The 24,266-nt window shown below is 36.7% G+C and overlaps 1 protein-coding gene across 1 annotated transcript in view; it reads left to right on the forward strand.

Annotated features, from left to right (window-relative positions):
- Positions 1-24,266, forward strand: part of ARMC4 (armadillo repeat containing 4) — a 183,667-nt gene that overhangs the window by 12,650 nt on the left and 146,751 nt on the right. The window contains exons 6-9 of the mRNA XM_034987222.1: positions 218-334; positions 12,411-12,613; positions 14,138-14,236; positions 21,100-21,247. Of these exons, the coding sequence (XP_034843113.1) occupies positions 218-334; positions 12,411-12,613; positions 14,138-14,236; positions 21,100-21,247 (567 nt within the window). The remainder of the gene's footprint in view (positions 1-217; positions 335-12,410; positions 12,614-14,137; positions 14,237-21,099; positions 21,248-24,266) is intronic.

Raw genomic sequence — 24,266 nt, forward strand, 5'->3', positions numbered from 1 at the left:
ATGGATGGATGGATGGATGGATGGATGGATGGATGGATGGATGGATGGATGGATGGTCGGATGGATAACTTTAAGAGGGAAGGATTTTGCCTATATTTTTGTTGTATAAAGACTACCACATGGATTGTTGATAGAAGAAAATAATATGTGGGCTCGTGTTGTGATGTATTGATCAGGTTCAATTAATAGTAATAGCACCAAACTCTTTCTCTCAAAGGGCAAAACAGATGATGAGGGGGAAATTAATTACGAGAGAAAAAGTGAAATTTATAAAGACCTTGTCACATTTTTAAAAGAAAAATCGGCAAAATTTTCAGAAAATATGTCTAAACAGGTAAGTTTATAGACTCTTGAAATTTCACAGCATAGTGTTACTTGACTAAACTTTCTGTTGAGAGTAATTCTGCCTATTTTTGACCTCTGCTTCTAATTTTTAGAGTATTTTTCACAGTATATTATTAAATAAGAAATTAAGTGGAGTACTTTAAGAAAGTTTCTGATTCTCTTTAGGTAATAGGTGTAAAATATTTCATATTGCTTTCTAAATAGCACTTTTCATCTTCCCTTTTGAATTAATAACACTAAGGAAAAAGGAGTCAGCCCTATTAAAGAAGCCTAGATGTTTTGATTATCTTTTATCCTTTCTGGGCATCCCATGATTACTACCTAATTGGATTGTCTCAATAAGTATGTCAACTGAATATGCATGAGAACTATGCTTCCTTTGTGTCTTTCATGGTTTTTGAACTAGTGTTGGACAAAGAAATCAGCTAATATAGTGATGAAATAAGATATTGATTGAAGCTGATATGGCTAAGAAACAATATGCAAGAAATACTAATGTGATACACTTAAGCTCCAGGCTGATTCTCAAGATGATGTCAATGCCACAAATACCAGTCTATTATTTTCCTTCTGACCCTGCCACTTCCAGAGCACTCTATTTTCTTACTATACTGCTGCTACTCTTATCCTGAAATTTCTCTTTGTCATTGTCCTGCGAGGTTCTTTTTGTTTTTGTTTTTGTTTTTTTCCTGGTGTTGGATTACCTATTTCTTGGACTCTAGTTTCCTTTGTTGTTGTCATAAAATACCTCACAAAACAAAATTTGCCATTTTGACCACTTCGTGTATCATTGAGTGGCATTACATTCATAAAGTGCAAGCATTATTACTATTTCCAAATCTTTTTCATCATCTCAAACTAAAATTCTGTTCCGATTAAGCAGTAACTCCCCTTTCCTCCTCCAGCTCCCAGGAACCTCTAATCTACTTTCTGTCTCTATAAATTTGCCTTCTAGATATTTCAAGAAGTGGAATCATACAATATTTGTCCTTTGGTGTTTTGCTTATTTCATTTAGCATAATGTTTTCAAGGTCCATCCATGTTGTAGCACATGTCAGAATAATATTCTATTTGTGTGTATAACCACATTTTGTTTATCCTCTCATCTATTGACGGACACTTGTGTGGTTTCCACTCTTTGATTATAGTGAAAAATGCTCTAAATATTGGTGTACATGTATCTGAGTTCCTGTTTCAGTTTTTGGAGCATATATATCTAGGAGTGGAATTTCTGGGTCGTATGATAATTCTGTTTTTAACTTTTAGAGGAACTGCCAAACTGCTTCTACCTAGACTGAGCCATTTTATATTCCTGTACAAGGATTCCAGTTTCTCCACATTCTCACCAATACTTGTTATTTTCTCCATGTGTGTTTGTATGTGTGTTTTTTATTATAGACATCTTAGTAAATATGAAGTATGATATCCCATTGTAGTTTTGATTTGCATTTCCCTAATTAGTGATGTTGAGCATATTTTCATGTGCTTATTCGGCATTTGTATATTTTTTTTTAAAGAAATGTCTATTCAAGTCCTTTGCCCATTTAAAAAAATGGGTTGTCTTTTTGTTGATGAGTTGTAGGAATTCTTTATATATTGTAGATATTAATCCCTTATCAGATAGAATGTTTGCAAATATTTTCTCCCATTCTGTGGGTTGTCTTTTCATTCATCTTGATAGTGTCCTTTGAGGCACAAACATTTTTAATTTTGATAAAGTCCAATGAAAACATTTTTGTTGTCTGAATTTCTGGTACTGTACTTAGGAAACCATTGCCAAATCCAATGTCATGAAGATTTGCCCCTGTTTTTTCTAAGAATTTCGTGGTTTTTGCTCTTAAATTTAGGGACAAAGAGTCCTTAAATTTAGGTCTTTGATTAATTTTGAGTTGTATATGGTGTGAGTAGAGTAAGGGTACAATTTCATTCTTTTGCATGTGGATAACCAGTTTTCTGGCACCATTTGTTGAAGAGATTGTTCTTTCCCCATTGAATGGTCTTGGCATCCTTGTTGAAAATCAATTTACCATAGATGTAGGGGTTTGTATTTGGACTCTCAATTCTATTCTATCTTGTCTATCTCTATACAAGTCCCATACTATTTTGACTACTATATCTTTGTAGTAGTTTTGAAATTGAGAAGTATTAAGTCCTCAAACTTTGTGTTTTTCAAGACTGTTTTAGCTATTTGGGCTCCCTTTACTTCCTGAAAGAAACCTACCTCCTGAAACTTCCTAAAAGAAAGAATTTTAGGTTTGGTTTTACCATTTCTGCACAAAACAGCATCGGGATTTTGACAGGGATTTATTGAATTTATAGATTGCTTTGTATAGCATTGTAATCTTAATATTAATTTTTTCCAATCCATGAACATGGAGTGTCTTTCCATTTGTTTTTGTCTCCTTTAATTTTTTTCAGCAGTATTTTATACTTTTCAGTGTCAAGTCTTTTGCCTCCTTGGTTAAATTTATTTCTAAGCATTTTATTCTTTTTGATGCTATTGTAAATAGAATTGTTTCCTGAATTTCCTTTCTAATTTTTCACTGCTAGGGTAGAGAAATAGAAATGATTTTTGAGTGTTGAAATCAGATCTGGCTCTTTTGAATGTGAAATTCAAAATCAAATCCTGCAACTTTGCGGAATTCATTTATTAACTCAATTTTTTTTAATCTTTAGGTCTTTTTTTTTTTAAATATTTTTCTTTTGGGGGGCACCTAGGTGGTTCAATCGGTTAAGTGTCTGCCTTTAACTTAGGTCATGATCCCAGGGTCCTGGGATCAAGTCCCGCATCAGGCTCCCTGCCCAGCGGGGAGTCTACTTCTCCCCCCACCACTCGTGCTCTCTTTCGCTCGCTCGCTCTCTCTCAAATAGATACGATCTTGAAAAAATATATATTTTTCTTTTTTCTTTTTTTTTAAATGGGCTCCATGTGGAGCCCAACCTGGGGCTTGAATTTATAATCCTGAGATCAAGGGTCAGACACTTAACTGCCACCCAGGCGCCCCAGTCTTTTAGTTCTTTCTACCTATAAGATCATGTCATCTGCAAACAGAGATAGTTTTACTTCTTCCTTTTCAGTTTGGATGTTTTTTAAATTTCTTTTTCTTGCCTAATTACTATGGCTAGACCTTTTAGGCCTGTGTTGAATAGAAGCAGTGAAAGCTAGATCCTTTTCTTATTCCTGATATTAGGGGAAAAGCTTTCAGGCTTTTGCCACTAAATGTGATGTTATCTGTGGGCTTTTCGTATATGGTCTTTATTATGTTGAGGAAGTTCCCTTCCATTCAGTTTTCCTTTTGTTGGTGTACCCCATAATTTTGGTGGAGCTTCCTGAGTAAAGGAGGCACATAATGGAAAAAATTGAGGGTTAGCATGTGAAATATCTTTATTTTTCTCTCCCAGTTATTGTTTCTATAATGATAGTTCAAAAATAATTTGTAACTTAGAATTTTAAAGGCATTTTTTTTTCTATGTGGCCTGTCTGTTTTGACTTTTCTCATCTAACAAAGCCTTTAGGATCTTCTCTTATTCGTGATGTTCTGTAATTTTCATGATGATATGGTTGGTGCTGGTTTTGTTTGTTTTTCATTAATGATGACATATGTCCTTCAGAACCAGAAAAATCCTTTTTTTGTATCACATCTTTAATCATTCTTTCCTTTCTGTTCTCTTTGCTCTCTTTTTGAAACTTACCCAGTTGAAGGTTGGGCCTCTGAGATTGATCCTCTGATTTCCTTTGCTGTCACTCACCTTTTGCAAATATTCTTTTACTTTATCTTCAAAACATTGTACATATCTTTAAAATTTAAGCTCTCACATTTTCAACATTTTGTTTTTGGGTGTTTATCTCCACAGATCATATGCTTTCATTTCTCTTGGGTAAAATTTGGGAATAAAAGAGCAAGGTAATATGGTAGTTGTATGTTTAACTCGTTAAGCAATTCGTAAACTGTCTTCCAAAGTGGTTGTAATATTTTACATAGATACCGGCAATGTATGAGAATTCCAGTTCTTCTGCATATTTGTCAATAATTGATATGGTCAGTCCTCTGATTTTAGACATTCTAATAGATGTATGTACTGGTATTTCACTGGGTTTTAATTTGCATTTCTTGAATGCAGTCTTTCAAATGCTTATTTTGCCATTCATATATTGTATGTGATAAGGTGTCTATTCCAATCTTTGGCCCAGTTTTTGTTTTTTTTTTTAAGATTTTATTTATTCATTTGAGACACACACAGAGAGAGAGAGAGCTTGAGCAGGGGGGGAGACAGAGGGAGAGGGAGAAGCAGGCTCCCTGCTGAGCCAGGAGCCCGACGTGGGGCTCCATCCCAGGACCCCGGGATCATGACCTGAGCCAAAGGCAGAAGCTTAACCATCTGAGCCACCCAGGCGCCCCTTGCCCAGTTTTTTATTGGGTTGTTTGATTTCTTACTGAATAGTGAAAGATCTTTGTATATATTCTTGGCTTACATATTCTGTCAGATATATGACTTGTAAGTATTTTCTCCCAGTCTGTGGCTTATCATTTCATTCTCCAACTAGTGTCTTCCAAAAAGCAAATGTCCTCAATTTTGATGAAGTCCAACTCGTTAATTTTTTCTTTATAGCTTTGCCAAACTCTGTGTCATAAAGATTTTCTCCAATATTTTTTTTCTAGAAGTTTTCAAATGTTAGGTTTTACATTTAGGCCTTTTTAGTTTATTTTTTGTACATGACATGAGGTATGGATCAAAGTTTTTTCCTTTTACATATTAATATCTAGTTGTTCCAGCACCATTTGTTGAAAAAAACAAAACAAAACCATCCTTTATGCCTTTCTCAAAAATCAGTTGTCTATTTGTATGGGTGTATTTCTGTTCCAGTGATTTATACCAGTACCACACTGTCTTGATTACTGTAGCTTTATAGTTAAGTCTTGAAGTCAGGTAGTGTAAATCCTCCAATGTTATTTTTCAAACTTGTTTGGCTATTTTACATCTTTTGCATGTCCATTAGAATGTTAGGGTCAGCTTGTCAATTTCTTCATGAAAAGCCTGAAAGAATTATGGTTGAGACTATGATGAATCTATAGATTAATTACAAAGAGCTAATGTCTTAACAATACTGAGGTTTCCAATCCATGAACAGAGTGTCTTTCCATTTATTTAGGTCTTTAATTTTCTCAGCAATATTTTGTAACTTTCAGTGCACAGGCCTTGCACATCTCTTATGAAACCTACCTGTAAGTATTTCATAATTTAGAGGGGTTAAAAAAAAAACCACAGGCCCAAAATGGTATCACTTAGGCCAAGTCAACACCCAAGAATTATATTACTGTATACTACATAATATATATTATTATTATATTATACTGAAATAACTACAGTTTCAACTACCCAGGAATATAACCTATAACCAGTCAACTGGAATTTCCTGGTCAATACCTTGAAATTTACTGATTTACCCCTTCTGCTGCTTGTAGGAGGGCAACCTTGCCTAAACAATACATTCCTTGCTAATAAATTCCTTTTTTTTTTTAATGCTCTCTCTGTCTTTAAAAACCTTTCTTTTGATGTAGTGTATGGTGATGAACATAACATAATAAAATTTAAAAAAAGACCTTTCTTTTATTCAGCTCTGTGGAGCATTTTACTACTTGCTAGATGGGATGCTGCTGGACTCACAAATTGATTCATAAAACCAGTTAAATCTTCAAACTTACTCGAATTTTTATTCAACAAGGTCTATGGTTAATGGTAGTTTTAAAATTTCAATTTGTGATGATCTGTTGCTACTATATAAAAATACACTTGATTTTTATATAGTGATTTCATATTCTGGAACACTTACTAATTCTAGTGTCTGCTTTGTAGATCCCAGAGGGTTTCCTATATAGATGATCATATTGTCTTTGTATAAAGATCATTTTGCCTCTTCCTTTCCAAACTCAGTCCCTTTTTTTTCTTTCCTTAATGCACTAGCTGGAACCTCCAGTACAGAATTCTATAGAAGTAGTCTCTTGTTCCCAGTGGTGAAGGGAAAACTTTCAGTTTCTTACTATTAAGTATGATGTTTGTAGGTTTTTCACAGATGAAATTTATAAGGTTAAAAAAGTTCCCCTCTATGTGATATTGTTGAGAACTTTTATTAGGAATGGATATTGAATAAAAACAGAGAGGGAGACAAATCATAAGAGACTCTTAACAATAGGAAACAAACAGGATTGCTGGAGGGGAGGTGAGTGGGGGGATGAGGTAACTGGGTGATGGGCATTAAGGAGGGCACTTGATGTGATGAGCACGGGTGTTATGTGCAACTGATGAATCACTAATTTCTACCGCGAAATCAATAATACACTATATGTTAACTAACTTGAATTTAAATAAAACCCCAAAAAAGGAATGGCTATTAGATTTTATCAAATGATTACCTATTGAGATAATTAGTTTTTTTCTTTTTTAGTTTGTTTATGTAGTACATTACATTGATGAGTTTTCAAACATAAACTAACCTTACCTTTCTGGAACAAACCTCATTTGTTCAGGATGTAGTATCCTTTTTATATATTATGGGGTCTAACTTGCTAAGATTTTAAGTTTCACATCCATATAAGGTTATTGGTGTGTAGTTTTCTTTAATATCTTTGGTTTTGGTTATCAGAGTGATACTGGCCTTCTAGAATGAGTTGGGAAATTTTTTCTCCTCTGCAATGTCTGGGAGAGTTTGTGCAGGGTTGGTATTATTTCTTTCTTACATGTTTGGTAGTGAAGCCATCAGGGCCTGGAGTGTCCTTTGTAGATAAGTTTTAAACAACAGATTTCAGTGTCTTTGATAGTTAGGGCCATGTGGGTTATCTGTTTCTTCTCGAGGAAGTTTTGGTAGATTGTCTTTATTTTTTTTTTTAATTTTGTATTGGGTAAAGTACACATAACCTTTGTTATGTTAACCATTTTATTTTTTAATTTAAGTAATCTCTACCCCCAGTGTGGGGCTCGAACATACAAACCCAAGATCAAGAACCATATGCTCGGGCACCTGGGTGGCTCAGTCGTTAAACGTCTGCCTTAGGCTCAGGTCATGATCCCAGGGTCCTGGGATCGAGTCCCACATCGGGCTCCCTGCTCGGCAGGAAGCCTGCTTCTCCCTCTCCCACTCCCCCTGCTTGTGTTCCTGCTCTCACTATCTCTCTCTCTCTCAAATAAATAAATAAAATCTTTAAAAAAAAAAAAAAAAGAACCATATGCTCTACCAACTGAGCCAGCCAGGCACCCTGGTAGATTGTCTTTAAAGGAAATTGTCCATTTCATCTAAGTTGTCAAATTTATTGTCATAAACTTGTTCATAGTTATTCTTTCATCTTTTAATGTCCGTAGAATATGTAGCTATTGTTACCGCTCTCGTTTCTGGTATTGGTCATTGGTGTTTTATTTTTTCTTGATCCATCTGGATAGAGATCTCTTGATTTTCTCAATTTCCTCAGAGACTTAGCTTTTAGTTTCATTGATTTTTCTGTGTTTTTTTTTTTTCTACTTCACTTTGGTATTTATTATTTCTTCTCTTATTTTTACTTTGTGGATTAAATCATGCAGTTTTTGATGTTAAGGTCTCCCACATTCTTTCTGATTTTTTATCAGTTGTTGAGAGAGAGGTTTTGAAGTGTTTCCACTATAATTGTGGATTTGTCTGATCTTTCTTTTCTGTTTTTGTATTTTGCGGCTCTGTATATGCATTTAAGATTGCTATATCTTCTTGATAGATTGATCATTTTATCATTATGTGATGTCCTCTCTCTCCTTGGTAATTTTCCTTTATCTGAAGTCTACTTAATCGGATATTTTTGTAGCCGCTCTGGCTTGCTTTTAACTACTGTTTGCATGTTATATCTTTCCCCTCCTATTACTTTCAAGCTACCTATATTGTTATATTTGAAGTGAGTTTCTGGTAGACAGCATTTAGTTGAGTCATTTTAAAAATAAATTTGTGAAACTATTGATCTGTCTACTGATGTGTTCAGATCATTTACATTTAATTATTGCTATGTTAGGGCTTACACTTGCCAGTTTACTTTGGTTTCTGTTCCTTTCAGTTTTTGTTTTCGTTTTTTTTCTTCTTCTTGCATTTTACGGATAACTTGAACATTTTTTAGAATTCTACTTTGACTTATCCATAGTGTCTTGAGTGTACCTCTTTGTATAGATTTTGTGTTTGTGTTTACTGTGGGTATTGTACCATATTATGCATCCATAATTAATTATAATCTGCTGTTTGACATTATACCAGTTTGAGTGAAGCATAGGAACCATGTCTCTCCTTCAAACAATAATTGCATATGACTCAATCGCTTGCAACTCCTGATGTGTCACAAAAAGAAAAACTGTCAACATAATCTTCCTTTACAAATATACTATGTGAGAATTTATGTCATTTCTCTTTCAACATAAACTTCTTGCAAAAGCTATAATACTATTACACTGATGAGACTGAAAAAATAAATACAATTTTAGTAATAAAAAAAAGAAACCATATCTCCTTTGAAGTCTCTTTACCCCCTCTTTATTTTTTATAGTCTTTATTTCTTCTCTATACATTGATAACTGTATGAGACAACATTATATTTTGCTTCAACCATCAAACTTAGAAAAGAGAATGAAAGTATTTACCCACACTTTTATTCTTTTCCATTATTGTTCTTTTCTGCTGTTGCAGGTTTTCTTCTTTTATCATCATGTCTCTTGGCATGGATTTCTTTGCGTTCGTTGGTTAGGGTTTCCTCAGCTTCTTGAATCTTAGATTTATGTCTTTTTCCAAGTTGGAGAAAATTTCAAATCTTGTTAGAATATATTTTTAGACTGACTCTCTCCCTCCTCGCTTTCTGTTACTCTGATGACATGAATTTTGGAATTTTTGTTATGGTCTCACAGAGCTTGAGGATCTGTTCATTTTTTTTCCCAATGAATTTTCCCCTCTTTATTCATATTGGGTAATTTCATGGAAGTTCATGGATTCTTCCCCTCTGTCCTCTCCATCATATTATTAGGACTGTCCCAGTGAGTTTTATTTTGGCTTACAAATTTCAGTTTCAAAATTCCTTTTTGGTTCTTTTTCATATCTTCTATTTACTTGTTGAGACTTTCTAGTTTTTTGTTTCAAGTCTTCATAATAGCTCACTGAAGCATTTTTATGATGGCTGCTTTAAATTCTTATCAGATTTTTCCAACATCGCTTTCATCTTGGTATAAGCATTATCCTGTGTTGGTATAAGCATTATCCTGTGCATTATCCTTTCTCATTCAAGCTGTGATCTTCGTGGTTCTTGGTAGGATGAGTGATCTTTTATCGTCTTGGACATTTGGGGCATTATGTTGTGAAATTCTGGATTTTATTTAAATCTTTTGTTTTAACAGGCTTTCTTAGGCACTTCACTGGCAGAGTCTGGAGGTCCTGCAAAGTCTGAGTTCTTCACTTAATTTCCATGGGCAACTCTGGTGGTGTGGGATGCTTCATTACCATTGGACAGGGGTGGAAATTCAGTTCCCATGAAGCCTCATCTGACACTACCCTGGCTGGCATCACATACAACATTCCATTATTATCCTTTAATGTCTGGAAGATCTTTTGTGATGACCCCTCTTTCATTTCTAATATGGGTCATTTGAGGCTTCTCTCCTTTTATTCTTGATTAGTCTGCAAAGAAGTGATTAATTTTATTGTTTTTGATTTTATTTTTTTTAAAGATTTTATTTATTTATTTGACAGACAGAGAGGGAACACAAGCAGGGGGAATGGGAGAGGGAGAAGCAGGCTCCTCGCTGAGCAGGGAGCCCGATGCGGGGCTCCATCCCAGGACCCCAGGATCATGACCTGAGCCGAAGGCAGATGCTTAACAACTGAGTCACCCAGGTGCCCAAAGTGATTGATTTTATTAAAAGAACAGCTATTTGTTTCATTGATTGTCTTTATTGTTTGGCTGCTTTCCTTTTTATTTTATTTCTGCTCTTAATGATTTTTTTCCTTCTGATTTTTTTGGGTTTAATTTGCTCTCCTTATTTAATCTCTTAATTTGGAAGCTCTTAATTAGGCATTGATTTGAGACCTTTATTTTTTCTACTATAAAATTTTATTCTGTAAATTTCTTTATAAACACTACATAAATATATCCCATAGATTTTTATATGTTTCCATGCAAATTAATATATCTGAAGATTTTCCAGGTACCTTTCTTTTTCTGATTTCTAGTTTAATTCCATTGTATTAAGAGAAGACCTTTTGTATGATTTTAGTCCTTTTAGCTTTGTGGATGTTTACTTTATGCCCAGAATGTGGTCAATTTTGGTGATTTTGTGTGTGTGTGCATTTGAGAAGAATGTATGTTCTGCTGCTGTTGGGTAGTATGTTCTATAACTGTCAGTTTTGTCATTTTGGTTGATAGTATTACTCAGGTCTTCAACATTATTAATTTTTGTGATTATTGAGCAAGGAGTTTTGAAGTCTCATAATTGTAGGTTTCTTTTTCTTTTTAGTTACGTTTTTGCTTTATGTATTTTGAAGTTCAGTTATTTGGTGAATACACAATTAGAGTTGTGTTGACTCTTTGTCATTATGTATCTCCCTCTTTAGGTCTGATAATATTTGCTTTGAAGTCCATTTTGTTTGATTTTTAATGTAGCCATTCCTGCATTTTTTGATTGTTGGTTGCATGGAAAGTGGGTTTTTTAATACCACAAATAGTTGGTTTTCCTTTTTCATCCAATCTGATGATTTCTTTTAACTGAAATTTTAAACTCATTTAATGTAACTAGTGATAGAGTTGAATTTAAATTTACTGTCTTGCTACGTGTTTCTTATTTGTCCCATTTGTTCTTTGTTCTTTTTTCCTCTTTTTCTGCCCTTTTTGTATTGAGCTTTTAGAAATGATTCTATTTTATTTATGTTGTTTGTCAGTTATACTTCTTAAAAGTTTCATGGTTGTTGCCCTAGGGTGTATAATGTATACCTCTAATTTATCCTGTCCACCTTTAAATACTATCTTACCATTTCACAAATAGTTTAAGAATCTTAACATGGTACACCTTCAATGCCTCTCCCTTCCCTTGGCATTCTAGTCATGCATTTTACTTTTGCATGGTATTAACCCCTCAACACATTGATACTATTTTTTTATTATTATGTTCAACTAGCCACCATATAGTATGTCCTTAGTTTTTGATGTAGTGTTCAACGATTTATTAATTGCATGTGAGCATGTAACACCCAGTGCTCATCATGACACGTGCCCTCCTTACTCTTTTTGCATTAGAGAGTCAATTATATTTTAGAATGATCAAAAATAATGCAAAGGGTCTTTTATGTTTTTACCATTTCTACAGGTTTTCATTTCTTTGTGTAGATGTGGTATGATACTCTTCCTGGTATGATACTCCTTCTGAATTAAGAACTTCATGGACATTTCTCTAGCACAGGCCTTCTGGCAGTGAATTCTCTGCTTTTGTTAATCTGTGAAAGTCTTATTTTGCCTTAATTTTGGAAAGCTTTTTTTTTTTTTTTTTTTTTTTTGTCTCTGTTTAGAATTTTGGGTTGACAAGTCTTTGGTTTTATTTTAATACTTTAAGGATGTCATTCTCTTTTCTTTTGGCTTGCATTGTTTCTGGTAAGTCTCTTTTAATTGTTATGTTTCTCCCTCTGTCTGTCATGTGTCTTCTGTCTCTGGCTACTTGCAAGATACTCTCTTTATTCTTGGTTTCAGCAATTTGTACATGATGTATCCCAGTCAATACAGCATTTGAGTTTAGATTTTTCTGGTGGTGGTGAGGAGTGAATAATTCCAGCCCTGCTGTTGTGTGTGTGTGCTGCAGCAGGGGAGGAGGGTGAGCTTTGGAACATCACATTTCTGTCAGACTAGCTCCAACAGAGACCTGAATCCTGAGGTGGCCCTTCTCCAGTGTATGTCACTAAGCAACACAAGTTAGATGCGTCAGTGACCTCCTTTTCTGAAGTTACCACCAGTGTTAATTTTCAGATAGCACCAGATAATTCAGAAGTGATATCATTGTAAAAATTATTCTTCTTGTTTTTGTACATAAAGGATGTTAGATTCAGTGGAGAATGGAAAAAAAAGGAAGCACTTAAGGAGGCACCTAAGAAGGAAGAAGCAGCCGCCCTTCAAAAAGCTCTTCCTGCTTCAGGCAAGAGTGTGCTGGAGAAGAACCAAATTAATTTTGGGAAGAGTCAAATGACCAAAAGACTAGAGCCAAGTTTAAACTGGAAGGCCACTGTTGATTTCAAAAAGTATGTAGAAATTTGCATGAGGTGTTTTCTGATACATCCTCAATAACCATGTTTACCTAACTTTTTTTTTTTTTTAAGATTTTATTTATTTATTTGACAGAGAGAGACACAGCGAGAGAGGGAACACAAGCAGGGGGAGTGGGAGAAGGAGAAGCAGGCTCCCCACTGAGCAGGGAGCCCGATGCGGGACTCGATCCCAGGACCCTGAGATCATGACCTGAGCCGAAGGCAGATGCTTAACAACTGAGCCACCCAGGCGCCCCCATGTTTACCTAACTTTTAACATAGGTTTATGTCACATAGAAAAAGTACAGAGTAGCTATTGACATCTCCTTCCAAAATAGAGGTTGATCCCTCCTTGCTCCTCCTCATATTCCAGGTAGAAGGATTTGGCATAAATAGGGTTTACGTGTGGGCACCAGAGGGGAAGGGAAGAACACAATTCACTCTGTAAGTCAGGGCAAATAAATCACGTGAAAAAGATGATAAAAGACACGGAGAAATCTCATGGGCAATGTAAACGTAGTGTAGGGACCTGATTAAGTAAGTGCTAGGAGAATTTAGAATGATTAAAATTATGTGAAGTTAATCAGGGAAATCTTGAAACAGACATTGTCTCGTCTATTAACAGAACTTTAAGTAAAAACCATAGAAAGGCTAGAGGCCCCCAAAACTAACAGGCCTAAATGAAGTGGACACTGGTTTGATGAGTGTCTGACATATACAAAACTTGATCCATTTAGGGCCCTCTATAAATAGGAGCCAAAGCACAGATTAAGGCCCAGTGTGCTGTAAGAGCCACAGCAGTCGGAAGTGCCTAGAGCACTTTATGAATTAGCAAAGAGGCTTACAAGTTTCAGCCTATTTTTAATGTTCCATGTGGTCACCGGATTGGGTTAAGTAAGAACCGCTTCCGGCTGGTCACAGGGGATCCTCACTTGCAGGGATTCTGAGAACCACGGGGTAATCACATTTTGCAAGCAAACCCAGAGAGCAGACTTGAAGGAGTCCTGGGGAAAGAGGAGACGCTCTTGCTCCTCTAATTCTCATCAGTTTTGAGGTGTTTGATCTTTGTGACTCTATTTAAAAGAGTGGGAAAATGACAAATATATGGGCTGCTCTGTTACCTGGGAGGTGAATTTTTAAGTACCCCTTTTCCCAGGTGCTTACATTTTTCAATTATGAATTTACCTAACAACTATGTAAGGGAAACCCACAATGTGCCACGGCCCATGCTAAACCTGGGAATAGCTGGAGAACCAAATCCAGGCCCTGCTGCAGTGTTGGGTGGGGAAGAGAAGAAAACAGGCAGCTCTCACCCAGGGCAGTAAGCACCGAGAGTAGAAGGCACAGAGTGAAGGGCCTTGCAGGCGTCAGATGAGGCTGGAACTCGTGTAGTCATTTTCTGTATTAGGAGAACACGTCACTGGGTGCATGAAAATGATGGGACCTTTGCAGACATTTCTATGTTTAATTTCCTGTTACTCCACATAAATTAATTTTAAAAAGTTAATATATTTTTAGGCACAAAAGCTTACTGAAAGACACCCAAGAGGAAAAACATGGAGGAAGACTTGAAAGGTCAGGACCACCTGTTTCACACAGAAAAGCACAGTTAGTGCGGTATGTGTCTGGCAACGTGAGCCCTTTGTTAAAGCCTGCCCTAGTTCGCATGCAAATGACTGGTGTTCTTACCATTAGATCAGGGTCCTCAGGGACCTCTATTGACAGCTACTAGTTATAAAAATGATAATGTTGAATTTCTTTAAATGTACTTACAAGATATCCTTTTAGTGAAGAGTTCTTTGAAATACAGGGATCTACGGGAATTAGTTACCTCTCTGTAAACAAATGAATTTAATGCAGATTGCAGTGAGTTGAGTGATAGGAAAACTGGGCTCTTCGCTGATCTCTTACTTTTGAACAATCCTATCACAGCAAGGGTAAGTCACCTTCCTGGGCCTCGTTTTACTCATCACTGGTGGCACTGCCAATTCTAAAGAGCTATATGTTATTTCTCATTAAAACAGTCATTAATGGCAAAAATTAACAAGACAGGAAACAACAAATATTGGTGAGGATATGGAGAAAAGGGAACACTCTTACGCTGTTGGTGGGCATGCAAGCTGGTGCAGCCACTCTGGAAAACAGTATGGAGGTTCCTCAAGATGTTAAAAATAGAGCTACCCTCTGACCCAGCAATTGCACTACTAGGTATTTACCCAAAGATACAGACGTAGTAAAAAGAAGGGCCATATGCACCCCAATGTTCATAGCAGCAATGTCTGCAATAGCCAAACTGTGGAAGGAGCCGAGATGCCTTTCAACAGATGAATAGATAAAGAAGATGTGGTCCATATATACAACGGACTATTACTCAGCCATCAGAAAGGATGAATGCCCACTATTTGCATCGACATGGATGGAACTGGAGGGGATTATGCTGAGTGAAATAAGTCAAGCAGAGAAAGACAATTATCATATGCTTTCACTCATACGGAGAACATAAGGAATAGCACGGAGGACCACAGGGGAAGGAAGGGAAAACTGAATGCGAAGAAATCAGAGAGGGAGACAAACCATGAGAGACTCTGGACTCTGGGAACCAAACTGAGGGTTATAGAAGGGAGGGGGTGAGGGGATGAGGTAATGGGGTGAGGGGTATTAAGGAGAGCAGGTGTGGTGATGAGCACTGGGTGTTATATGCAATGAATCAATCATTGAACACTACATCAAAAACTAATGATATACTATATGCTGAACATAATAATAAAACTGAACATAATAATAAAAAAATAAAAATAAAAAAACAGCCATTAATAGAAAGCTAATAAACTTCTTACCCAGTTTTCCATTTGACAACAATAGTGGTGTATTTGAAGGAGGGTCAGCCACTTTTGTTAGTGAGTTTGGGGTGGTGGTGGGAAGAAATGCAGAAATTTCACATTATAAAGTTTGCACACTCAGAAAAAGAACAAACTTTAAGACACCGTACTACATTTATCCTATCTTGGGGGGTTCAACATAATAAACTATTCAATTTGACAATTTTTGAAACTTTTTATTTTGAAATAATTACAGATTCACAGAATGCTGCAGAGATAATGCAGAGGAGTCTCATGCCCTTCATGTAGCTTCCCCCAATGGTTATATCTGGCATAATTATCCCACAGCACCAAAACCAGGAGACTGATATTGGTGTAATGTGCATGCGTAGGTCCATGTCCCTTTATTCCATGTAGATGTGTGTGCTGGCCATGTCAGTCAGGATGCAGAAGGGTTCCATCACCACTGGGAAGTCCCTCCTGCCACCTCTTTACAGTTATGCCCACGCCTCTTCCTCACCATCCTAACTCCTGGCAACCATTAACCTGTTATCCATTTCTATAATTTCATCATTTTGAGACTATCATCTAAATGGAATTATACATTTTTGATATTGGCTTTGTTTTCATCACCAGAATACCCTTGAGATCCATCTGAGTTGTTGCATGTGTTCATAGTGAGTCTCTTTTCCCAAGGAAAACATTTAGTCTTCCACCGTTAAGTATGATGATGGTGTAGGTTTTTATACAAATATTCTTCATCAAGTTGATAAAGGTCCCTTCTGTTCTTGGTTTTCTGAGCATTTTTATTCACATTTGGGTGTTGAATTTTGTCAAAGGCTTTTTCTAAATCAATTGTATGATGTCATTTTTCTTTTATCGGCTGTTAGTGTGGTTGATTGATTTCTGAATACCAAGTCAGCCTTGCATCTCTGCAATAACCCTACTTGGTCATAGTGGTCTCATCCTTTTTATATGTAGCTGAATTACATATGCTTAATATTATGTTAATCATTTTTGCATCTACAATCTTGAGAGAGATGTATTAGTTTGTGTTTTCGTTTGCACTGTCTTTGGTTTGATAGGAGGCTTTGTAAAATGAGTTGGCTCCTCTTTTCTAGAAGAGATCGTATGAAATTTGGTGTTCTTCTGTGTTTGGTAGAATTCTACAATGAAACCATCTGGGCCTGAAGATTTCTGTTTTGAGTTTTTAAATTGTGAATTAAATTCCCTTAATAGTTGTAGTGCTATTCAAATTATGTGTTTCATATTGGGCAAGTTGTGATTGTTTGTACTTTAAAGGAATTGTCCATTTTATCTAGATTGTCAAATTTACATATGTACAGTTGTTCATAGTTTTCTCTTATTATCCTGTTGTCTGCAGGATCTGTAGTGATATTCCATGTTTCATTCTTGGTACTGATAATTTGTGTCTTGTCTTTTTGTGCTAGAGTTTTGTCAATTTTATTGATCTTTTCTAGAAGCAGCTTTTTGTTACTGATTTTTCAAATTGTTTTTTGCTTCTACTTTTATTGATTTCTGCTCTCTAGTAGTTCCTTGTGTTGGGTTTATTTTATTCTTTTTCTAGTTTCTTTAGATGTAAGTTTAGATTATTGAATTGAGACTTCTCTTTTCTAATGTAAGCATTTAGTGCTATATAGTTTCCTTTCTGCACTGGGTTAGCTGTTATCTGTGTACAAAAGGTTTTGATATGTTGTATTTTCATCTTCATTTCAGTTCAATGTGTTGTTGTTTTTTTTTTTTAAGATTATTTATGGGGCGCCTGGGTGGCTCAGATGGTTAAGCATCTGCCTTCGGCTCAGGTCATGATCCCAGGGTCCTGGGATCGAGCCCCACATCAGGCTCCTGGCTCAGCGGGGAGTCTGCTTCTCCCTCTTCCTCTGCTTCTCCCACTGCTCATGCTCTCTCTCTATATATATCTCTGTGTTTCAAATGAATAAATAAAATCTTTAAAAAAAAAAAAAGATTATTTGACAGAGAGAGAGACAGCGAGAGAAGGAACACAAGCAGGGGGAGTGGGAGAGGAAGAAGTAGGCTTCCCGCTGAGCAGGGAGCCCGATGTGGGGCTCAATCCCAGGACCCTGGGATCATGACCTGAGCTGGAGGCAGATGCCTAATGACTGAGCCACCCAGGTGCCCCGATTGTGGGTTTTGTTTTTTTTTTTTTTTCCCTTGAGGATCTCTTCTTTAACCCAAGTGCATTTTTGTATCCAGGCACTTGGAGATTTTCCTGTTCTGTTTCTGTTACTGATTTTTTAGTTTGATTCCATTATGGGCAGTGAGCATACCCTATATAACTTCAATTCTTTTAAATTTGTTGAGGTTTTGTGTGGCAAAACTGTCTTGGTATAGATTCTCTGGGTGCTTACAAGAGTGTATAGCCTGCTGCTGTTGGAGTGTTCTATAAATGTGGATTAAATCATGTTGTTGGTGTTGTTGATTTCTTCTGTAGCCTAGCTTATTTTCAGTCCAGTTGTTCCATAAATTGATGAGAGAGAAGTATTGAAGTATCCAACTATAATTGCAATTTTTCTGTTTCTCCTTTTAGTTCTATTTTTGCTTCATGCATTTTCAGCTCTGTTGTTTGGTGTATACATATTTGGGATTGATATGTCTCCATCATTATGTAATGCTCCTCTATGTCCCTTGTCATTTTCTTTTTATTCATGTCCACTTAATCTGATATTATATAGCCACTTCTGCTTTCTTTTGATTGTTTGCATGGTGGGTTTTTTTTCTCCTTTTCTTTCAAACTAATAATATTATATTATTATATTTGAAATGAGTTCCTTGTAGATAGCATTTGGTTGGTTCCCTTTTTCTTTTTGGTCCATTAAGTTAAATTCTGTCTATTAATTGGTGTATTTAGGTCATTTACCTTTAATGTCATTATTATGCTAGGGCTTAAGTTTGTCACTATATATATATTTTTCTGTTCGTTCTTTCTGTTTTTCATTTTTTGGTTTTCTTTTTCTCCTTCCGTTCTCTCAAACCCCCTCTTCCATGAAAGTCTTTTTTAATCTATTCCATTTTGGGGCATGGTAAGAAAATGGGTAATTTTTAACAATTTTTGAGATTCTATGATTCTCTTAATTCTTCTGGATCTTATTTAAATCTTATGTTTTAGCAGGCCTCCTCTCATACCACATGGGTGGGACAAGGTGTGTGCTGCCTCCTCAGGTTAGAGAAGGAATTACAAGTTTTCAAGTAGGCTTTCATTGATACCTGGGGAGGTGGGTGAGGGGCTCCTCATTATTTCTGAGTGGTAATGGAAGTTCAAGCTCTGACTAGGTCTCTGTGGATACCAGCCTGTCTGTGAGAGGGAGGGACCCTTTGTTAATTTGTCAGTGGGGGCTGGGATTGGTGAAAGTCCTGACTCTCCATTAGGCCTCCTCTGACACACTCCAGCATGGGGATTAGGGAGCTTTGCTGTAGTCTGATAAAGTTAGAACACCAAGCTCTCTGCTTGGCCATTGCTAGCAGAAGTGGAGGTAGGCCACAGTGTTTTCTGTGGTGTTGACTAGAATAGATCATTTGTTGCCTAAAAGTTTTCTGTCTTATTAAGTTGCTCCTTTTCTGGCCCTCTGAGAAGAAAGAGCAGGCTTTTCTTATGTGCTTATTTTCGGTGCTCATTGGTGTTTCCCCATCACTGTCTTCTCTAGTACCCAATCTGGGATACATGAGACAAAAAGAAAATCCAAGTAACTCACCATTGTGTTGCTCCTCAAGTCCGCAGATTCCTATATAGTCTTTCTTCTCCTTTCTATCTGTTAGAGCCCTCTCATGTTTGTTTTATATATAATATCCAGAATTTTTATGTACTTAGTCGGAAGATTAAAGAAAACTCTATCTACTTCCTCTTTCCTGAAATAAGTGTTTGGCCTAAAGTGTTTCAATTTTAAGTCAAATTTTAGTGAGTCAGAGAACTCTAGAGTGATAGATAAGGGTAAAGGAGTAATGTATCCAAGCAAAAGCCATTACTCTGACAAAAATTAGAACTTCTCTATGTCTCTTTTTGCTTAAGTGGATATAATGATGTGGTAGAGAAGTATTTCTTAAGGTGGAGTTCATAGCTCAAAGAAACATTGAGGTTTGCTTCTTTTTACCTCCTGAATGTATGGTTGCTGTGGGGCAGGACAGGAAGGGAACCTCGTAAGATAGGGAAAGCCATTTAAAGTTATATGTCAACAGATTCCTCAGTGGAGAAAGAGAACAGCTTTCCTTAGGGGTACTGATTTTTTTAACGTGATTTGGGAGTGATTGGGTAAACCCATTGCACCCTGCTCTTAACTCCAGGAGCTTGTTAGGCTAAGGAAAAGTACATTTACAGATTCTCCAGAGAATATAGGTTAATTCAGTATATGTTTCAATCTGGGACCTTTGAGTTAAGTTTACATTGATTCTTAAGTAAGCCTTATCTACCAGATTTTGCTCTGTACCCAACCCAGGTTTCGTGCCATTTGTTGGACAGGAGAATACATTACACTGAAACTCATCACGTAGCTTGCTGACTTGGAACAGGCACTTCAGTTCAGGATTTCAATTTCACTCCACTGTGGCCCAGTCTGCACAACAGCGCTGTCCTGCAGGACTCTCTGTGCTAGAGCACATTTGAGAAATAAAAAAAATCAGAGAATCTTAAAAATTAATAAAACTCAGGGGCGCCTGGGTGGCTCATTTGGGTCCTGGGATCAAGGCCCGCGTCATCGGGCTCCCTGTTTGGTGGGGAATCTGCTTCTCCCTCTGCCCCTCCCCCTGCTTGTGCATGCACTCTCTCTCACTCTCTCAAACGCATACAATTTTATAAAAATTAATAAAACTTGAAAGTTACTGCTACTGTGCAATTAGTAGTACCATGCTTTCTCCTACTATGCTTCAGAAGAGAATGAGGAAAGACACTTATGGAAGAGAGCACATGGGGGGTTGGAGGGAAGAGTGGATGGAGAGAAGGAGAAAGTGAGAATGAATTAGATATGGTCATGAAAGCTTGAGTGAACTTGCTGGTGTCCATGACCTTAATGTTGAGTTGGAAGCTTCTAGAACAGTAAGGAACAAAGTGTACTCCCTTTCATAAAAGAGACACACTTCCTCTGGGCATTTGCAGCACTGCCCAACTGAACTTTCCCTGAGAACAGAAATGGTTTTGATTTGATCCGTCTCGTATAGTAGCCACCAGCCACATGTGAGTATTGAGTGCTTGAAATGTGGCTAGTATGACTGAGAAACTGAATTTTTAATTGTATTCCATTTCAATTCAGTAAATTAACTTAAATAAATATAAACACAATTCAATAAATAAAGTAAATATAAACATAAATAACCTGCAGGTTTTTTAACCACTATGGCTGCCTTTTTGTATAGCACACCCATAGGACACATACTTAATGCCCTTGTTCATTTCTTACTATTTTCCTTATTATTATTGCATGCAAGGCAATAATAATGAACTGTACCTGGTATAGAGACAGGGGTTTATTCATCTCCTCACTTAGGTCTTAACAAAGATCTTCTAGAACTCAGAAGGTGTTGGTATCTTATTCCTTGCTTATGTTCATATTGCTGAAATATTAATGATTATAACCACATCCATATTGTAGCATTAATATATTTATTATATGTGGTGGTTGTTATTGTTCTTAGTAAGAGTGCTGAGAAGATTGAGGAAATTATTAGTGGGAGCTCCTCAGAGAGTGAGGAAGATGAAGAACCACCCGATCATCGTCAGGAGGCAAATGTAGATTTGCCATCAGAATATTGGCAAATTCAGAAGCTGGTGAAATATTTAAAGGTAAGACAGACCTTTTGTATTGTGTTTACAATGATTATTTTGATTCCTCTCCCAAAAATGTATATTAGGCTTCCAGGTTTATTATATGTTTCTTTCAAATAAGGGTAGTAAAAACCCCTGTTATTATTTAAGTGTGCATGGGGGAGAAGGTCTTATTACCCTGAGGAGAGCAAGGTTAGTCCTCATGGACCAGCCAGGCTGCCTGGTACCAGCCCTGTCCCCTGGGCCACAGTAGCCAGCAGATATTATGACTTGCCACCATTTTACAACTTGCAGTATGGTGTGGCGGCAAGAGCTTGGAATTTTTTGAAGTTGGACTACAACCAAATTCTAGGCTGTGTCACTTACTAGCAGTATGGCTATTGGTTATGGTTTTGAGCCTTATTTTTCTTAACCTATGGAATAAAGTTAATACCTGTCCTATAGGATTACTGGAGGGTTGGAAAAACATATTTGAGAGATGTGGCATAGTGTTTGGTACATTGTAGGTGCTTAAAATATGTATCAGTCCCATTTTATTACTCTCAACAGTAACATGTGTGGAAACATGTTACATAACAATGGCCTATATAATGTACTTAAGACTTGAATCAGGGCAGGGCGAGGGAAATGATTTGCCAAAACCCAGATTAATATTAACGGATAACTGATATTGATAATGTCTAGGTAGGCCAGGTCTAAAGCTGTAGTTGAGAAGTACTTGTAAAATTAATGGTTTTACTTAGCTCATAGTTTCCTCCAGCTTTTCTACGTCTTAGATCAAATGAACCAAGGGCATTTGCCAGTGGCTTTGCATATGTAAAGATATTTATGTGACTCCTAAATTACTTAAGGGTACATTTCTGATGCCTTTGAGATCCTTCAAAGCTGACAGGTAAAATAGTTTATATGCACATTTTTGTGAATTCAACAAACATCCTCTGCATGGACACAGACTTATAGCTGAAAAAGTTCCTTTTGCAAGAAAAATATGCCCCCTTTTTGAGCATGGCCCCAGCTGCAATTCCCTGCATCTCTCAGAAAAAAATTCTATGTTTTCCTGAATTCTGAATCCCAAGAAAAATTAGTCAAGAAATTGGGAAATTGGGAAAAAGTATTCTAATTCCCCATTGTGACATAGATTTCAACGGCCAAACCAGAATCTGGGCAAGCAAATAAAATATTTTCATTGTTAAAAAAGGATAGGAGCTTCAATGAAGCAAATCCCACCTTGGCTATGCTTTTGAAAGCCTCTTAACAATTTGACCCATGTCAGTACAAAACAAAAGAAATTTTTTGTGTGTGTTTGGAATATTTGTCATGAAACAAAAATCAAGACCATGAGGATGGTTAATGCTTTGTTTTAAAATTTCATCTGATAATTTCATCTGAGATAAAATATCTCATAAATAATAAATATTTTTATATCATCTTTCAATTTTAAAATGGCTTCGACTTGGCATTTGTTTTATGGTAATGTTGCCTTCTTTTAGTGCTATCAATATCAGGTGGAGATCATTTTACATGTTACTGCAATTGATATGTTTGAGGTTGTTTTTTTTTAATAGAAAACCTCTGAAATTTTTAGCATCTCTATCACAAAAAAAATGATTTACTGTTTATTATTATGGAAAATGTTCACTATAATGGTCATCATTATTACCTAAAACATACAAATAAAATTTGGGAAAAAACATGGAATAACTTATTTCAAGAATTCCTGAGAATCTGGGGGAATTTTGATTTCTTATTTGGGGATCTTGACTATTCATATCTGTCAGGAATTTGGAAACCCTCGCTGAAGCACCAGCTGGAGTTCGGGCCCCGTGGTCAGGCACACCCCCTCGGCAGGTGTCTGCATACAAACCATGCAATCGACACAGTGGCCCAGCCCAGCACGCATAGCACCAGTGTCCAGACTCAGGAGACCTTCCCGTTGGTACCCCTGCTACTTTATTGGAATGTGGCTCTTCCCATGATCTCTCCTCTTCTCATGTCATTCTGGGGGGAAAATGGCATCAGAGAACTTTGCCACCCAGCACTTCAACAGCTTGAGCCAGACGGACACTGCAGCTCAGACATAACCTTTTGGAAGCAGATTGTAAGAGCCCTGGGGTTTATCCAAAGAATTCTGGTCTCTTTATATCATTAGTCAAAGGAAATAGAGTCAACGGGGAAGAAGCATGAGGCAGACTAACAGAGCAGTTAGAAGCATGATCTTCCATGTCGGAAAGACTCTGGTTGAGTCCGTGGTCTGGCCATTTACAGGCTCAGTAGCCTTGAGGTAGTTGGCTGACTTCTCAGAGCTTCAGTTTTCTCATCGGTCAAGGTGGCAAAAACAAAAGTTCTCGTGTTTTAAGGATTATTATGAATTTCAAATAAAATTCAACACATGTAAAGTGCTTTGCAGAAAGTACTCAGGGCTTGTTAGCAATAATAATGACTTCTATTACTTTTACTACATATATTATATATTACAATAATAATGACTGTCTATTACTATAGACAACATAGGGCGTGGAGTCTTCTTGACTTGCACAGCTGGCCCTCAATTTTTGCTTAAATTTTCTAGCAACCAATAAAAGGAGGGAAATGCAGTGAGTTAATACAGTGAAGGAAAGGCTCTTACCATTATAAGGTAAAAATAGCCCAGTTGCGAATGTGTGTAACTGATCCTGGGACTGAGAGCAGAAAGAATTTTCTCCCTGAGGACTTATGAAGCAGACAGTGAGTGTGGTAGTGAATGACATCCTTAATAATATCCTCCCAGTGAACATGGCAATGAGAGTTTCTCATAATAGCCTAACTATTGAATAACTATCTTGAGTTTTTCAACTATTTAGGATAAGTCCATATAATATGAGGCCAAAAAGGGATGCACTATTTCTGTCCCAGAACAGCTAAGGAAAACATTTACTGATGAAGTGCTGCTTAAGCCTGCACACGTTATTCATCAATAAATCATGTGCAAATGTGATACTTTTGGCCAGACAGTAAATTGCTTGGAATTATTATAGTTCCCACAGGTAGGTATTCTTAA

This window comes from Mirounga leonina, unplaced genomic scaffold (genome assembly GCF_011800145.1).
Source record: "Mirounga leonina isolate KUSES-001 unplaced genomic scaffold, KU_Mleo_1.0 Mir_413, whole genome shotgun sequence".
Lineage (NCBI taxonomy): Eukaryota > Metazoa > Chordata > Mammalia > Carnivora > Phocidae > Mirounga > Mirounga leonina.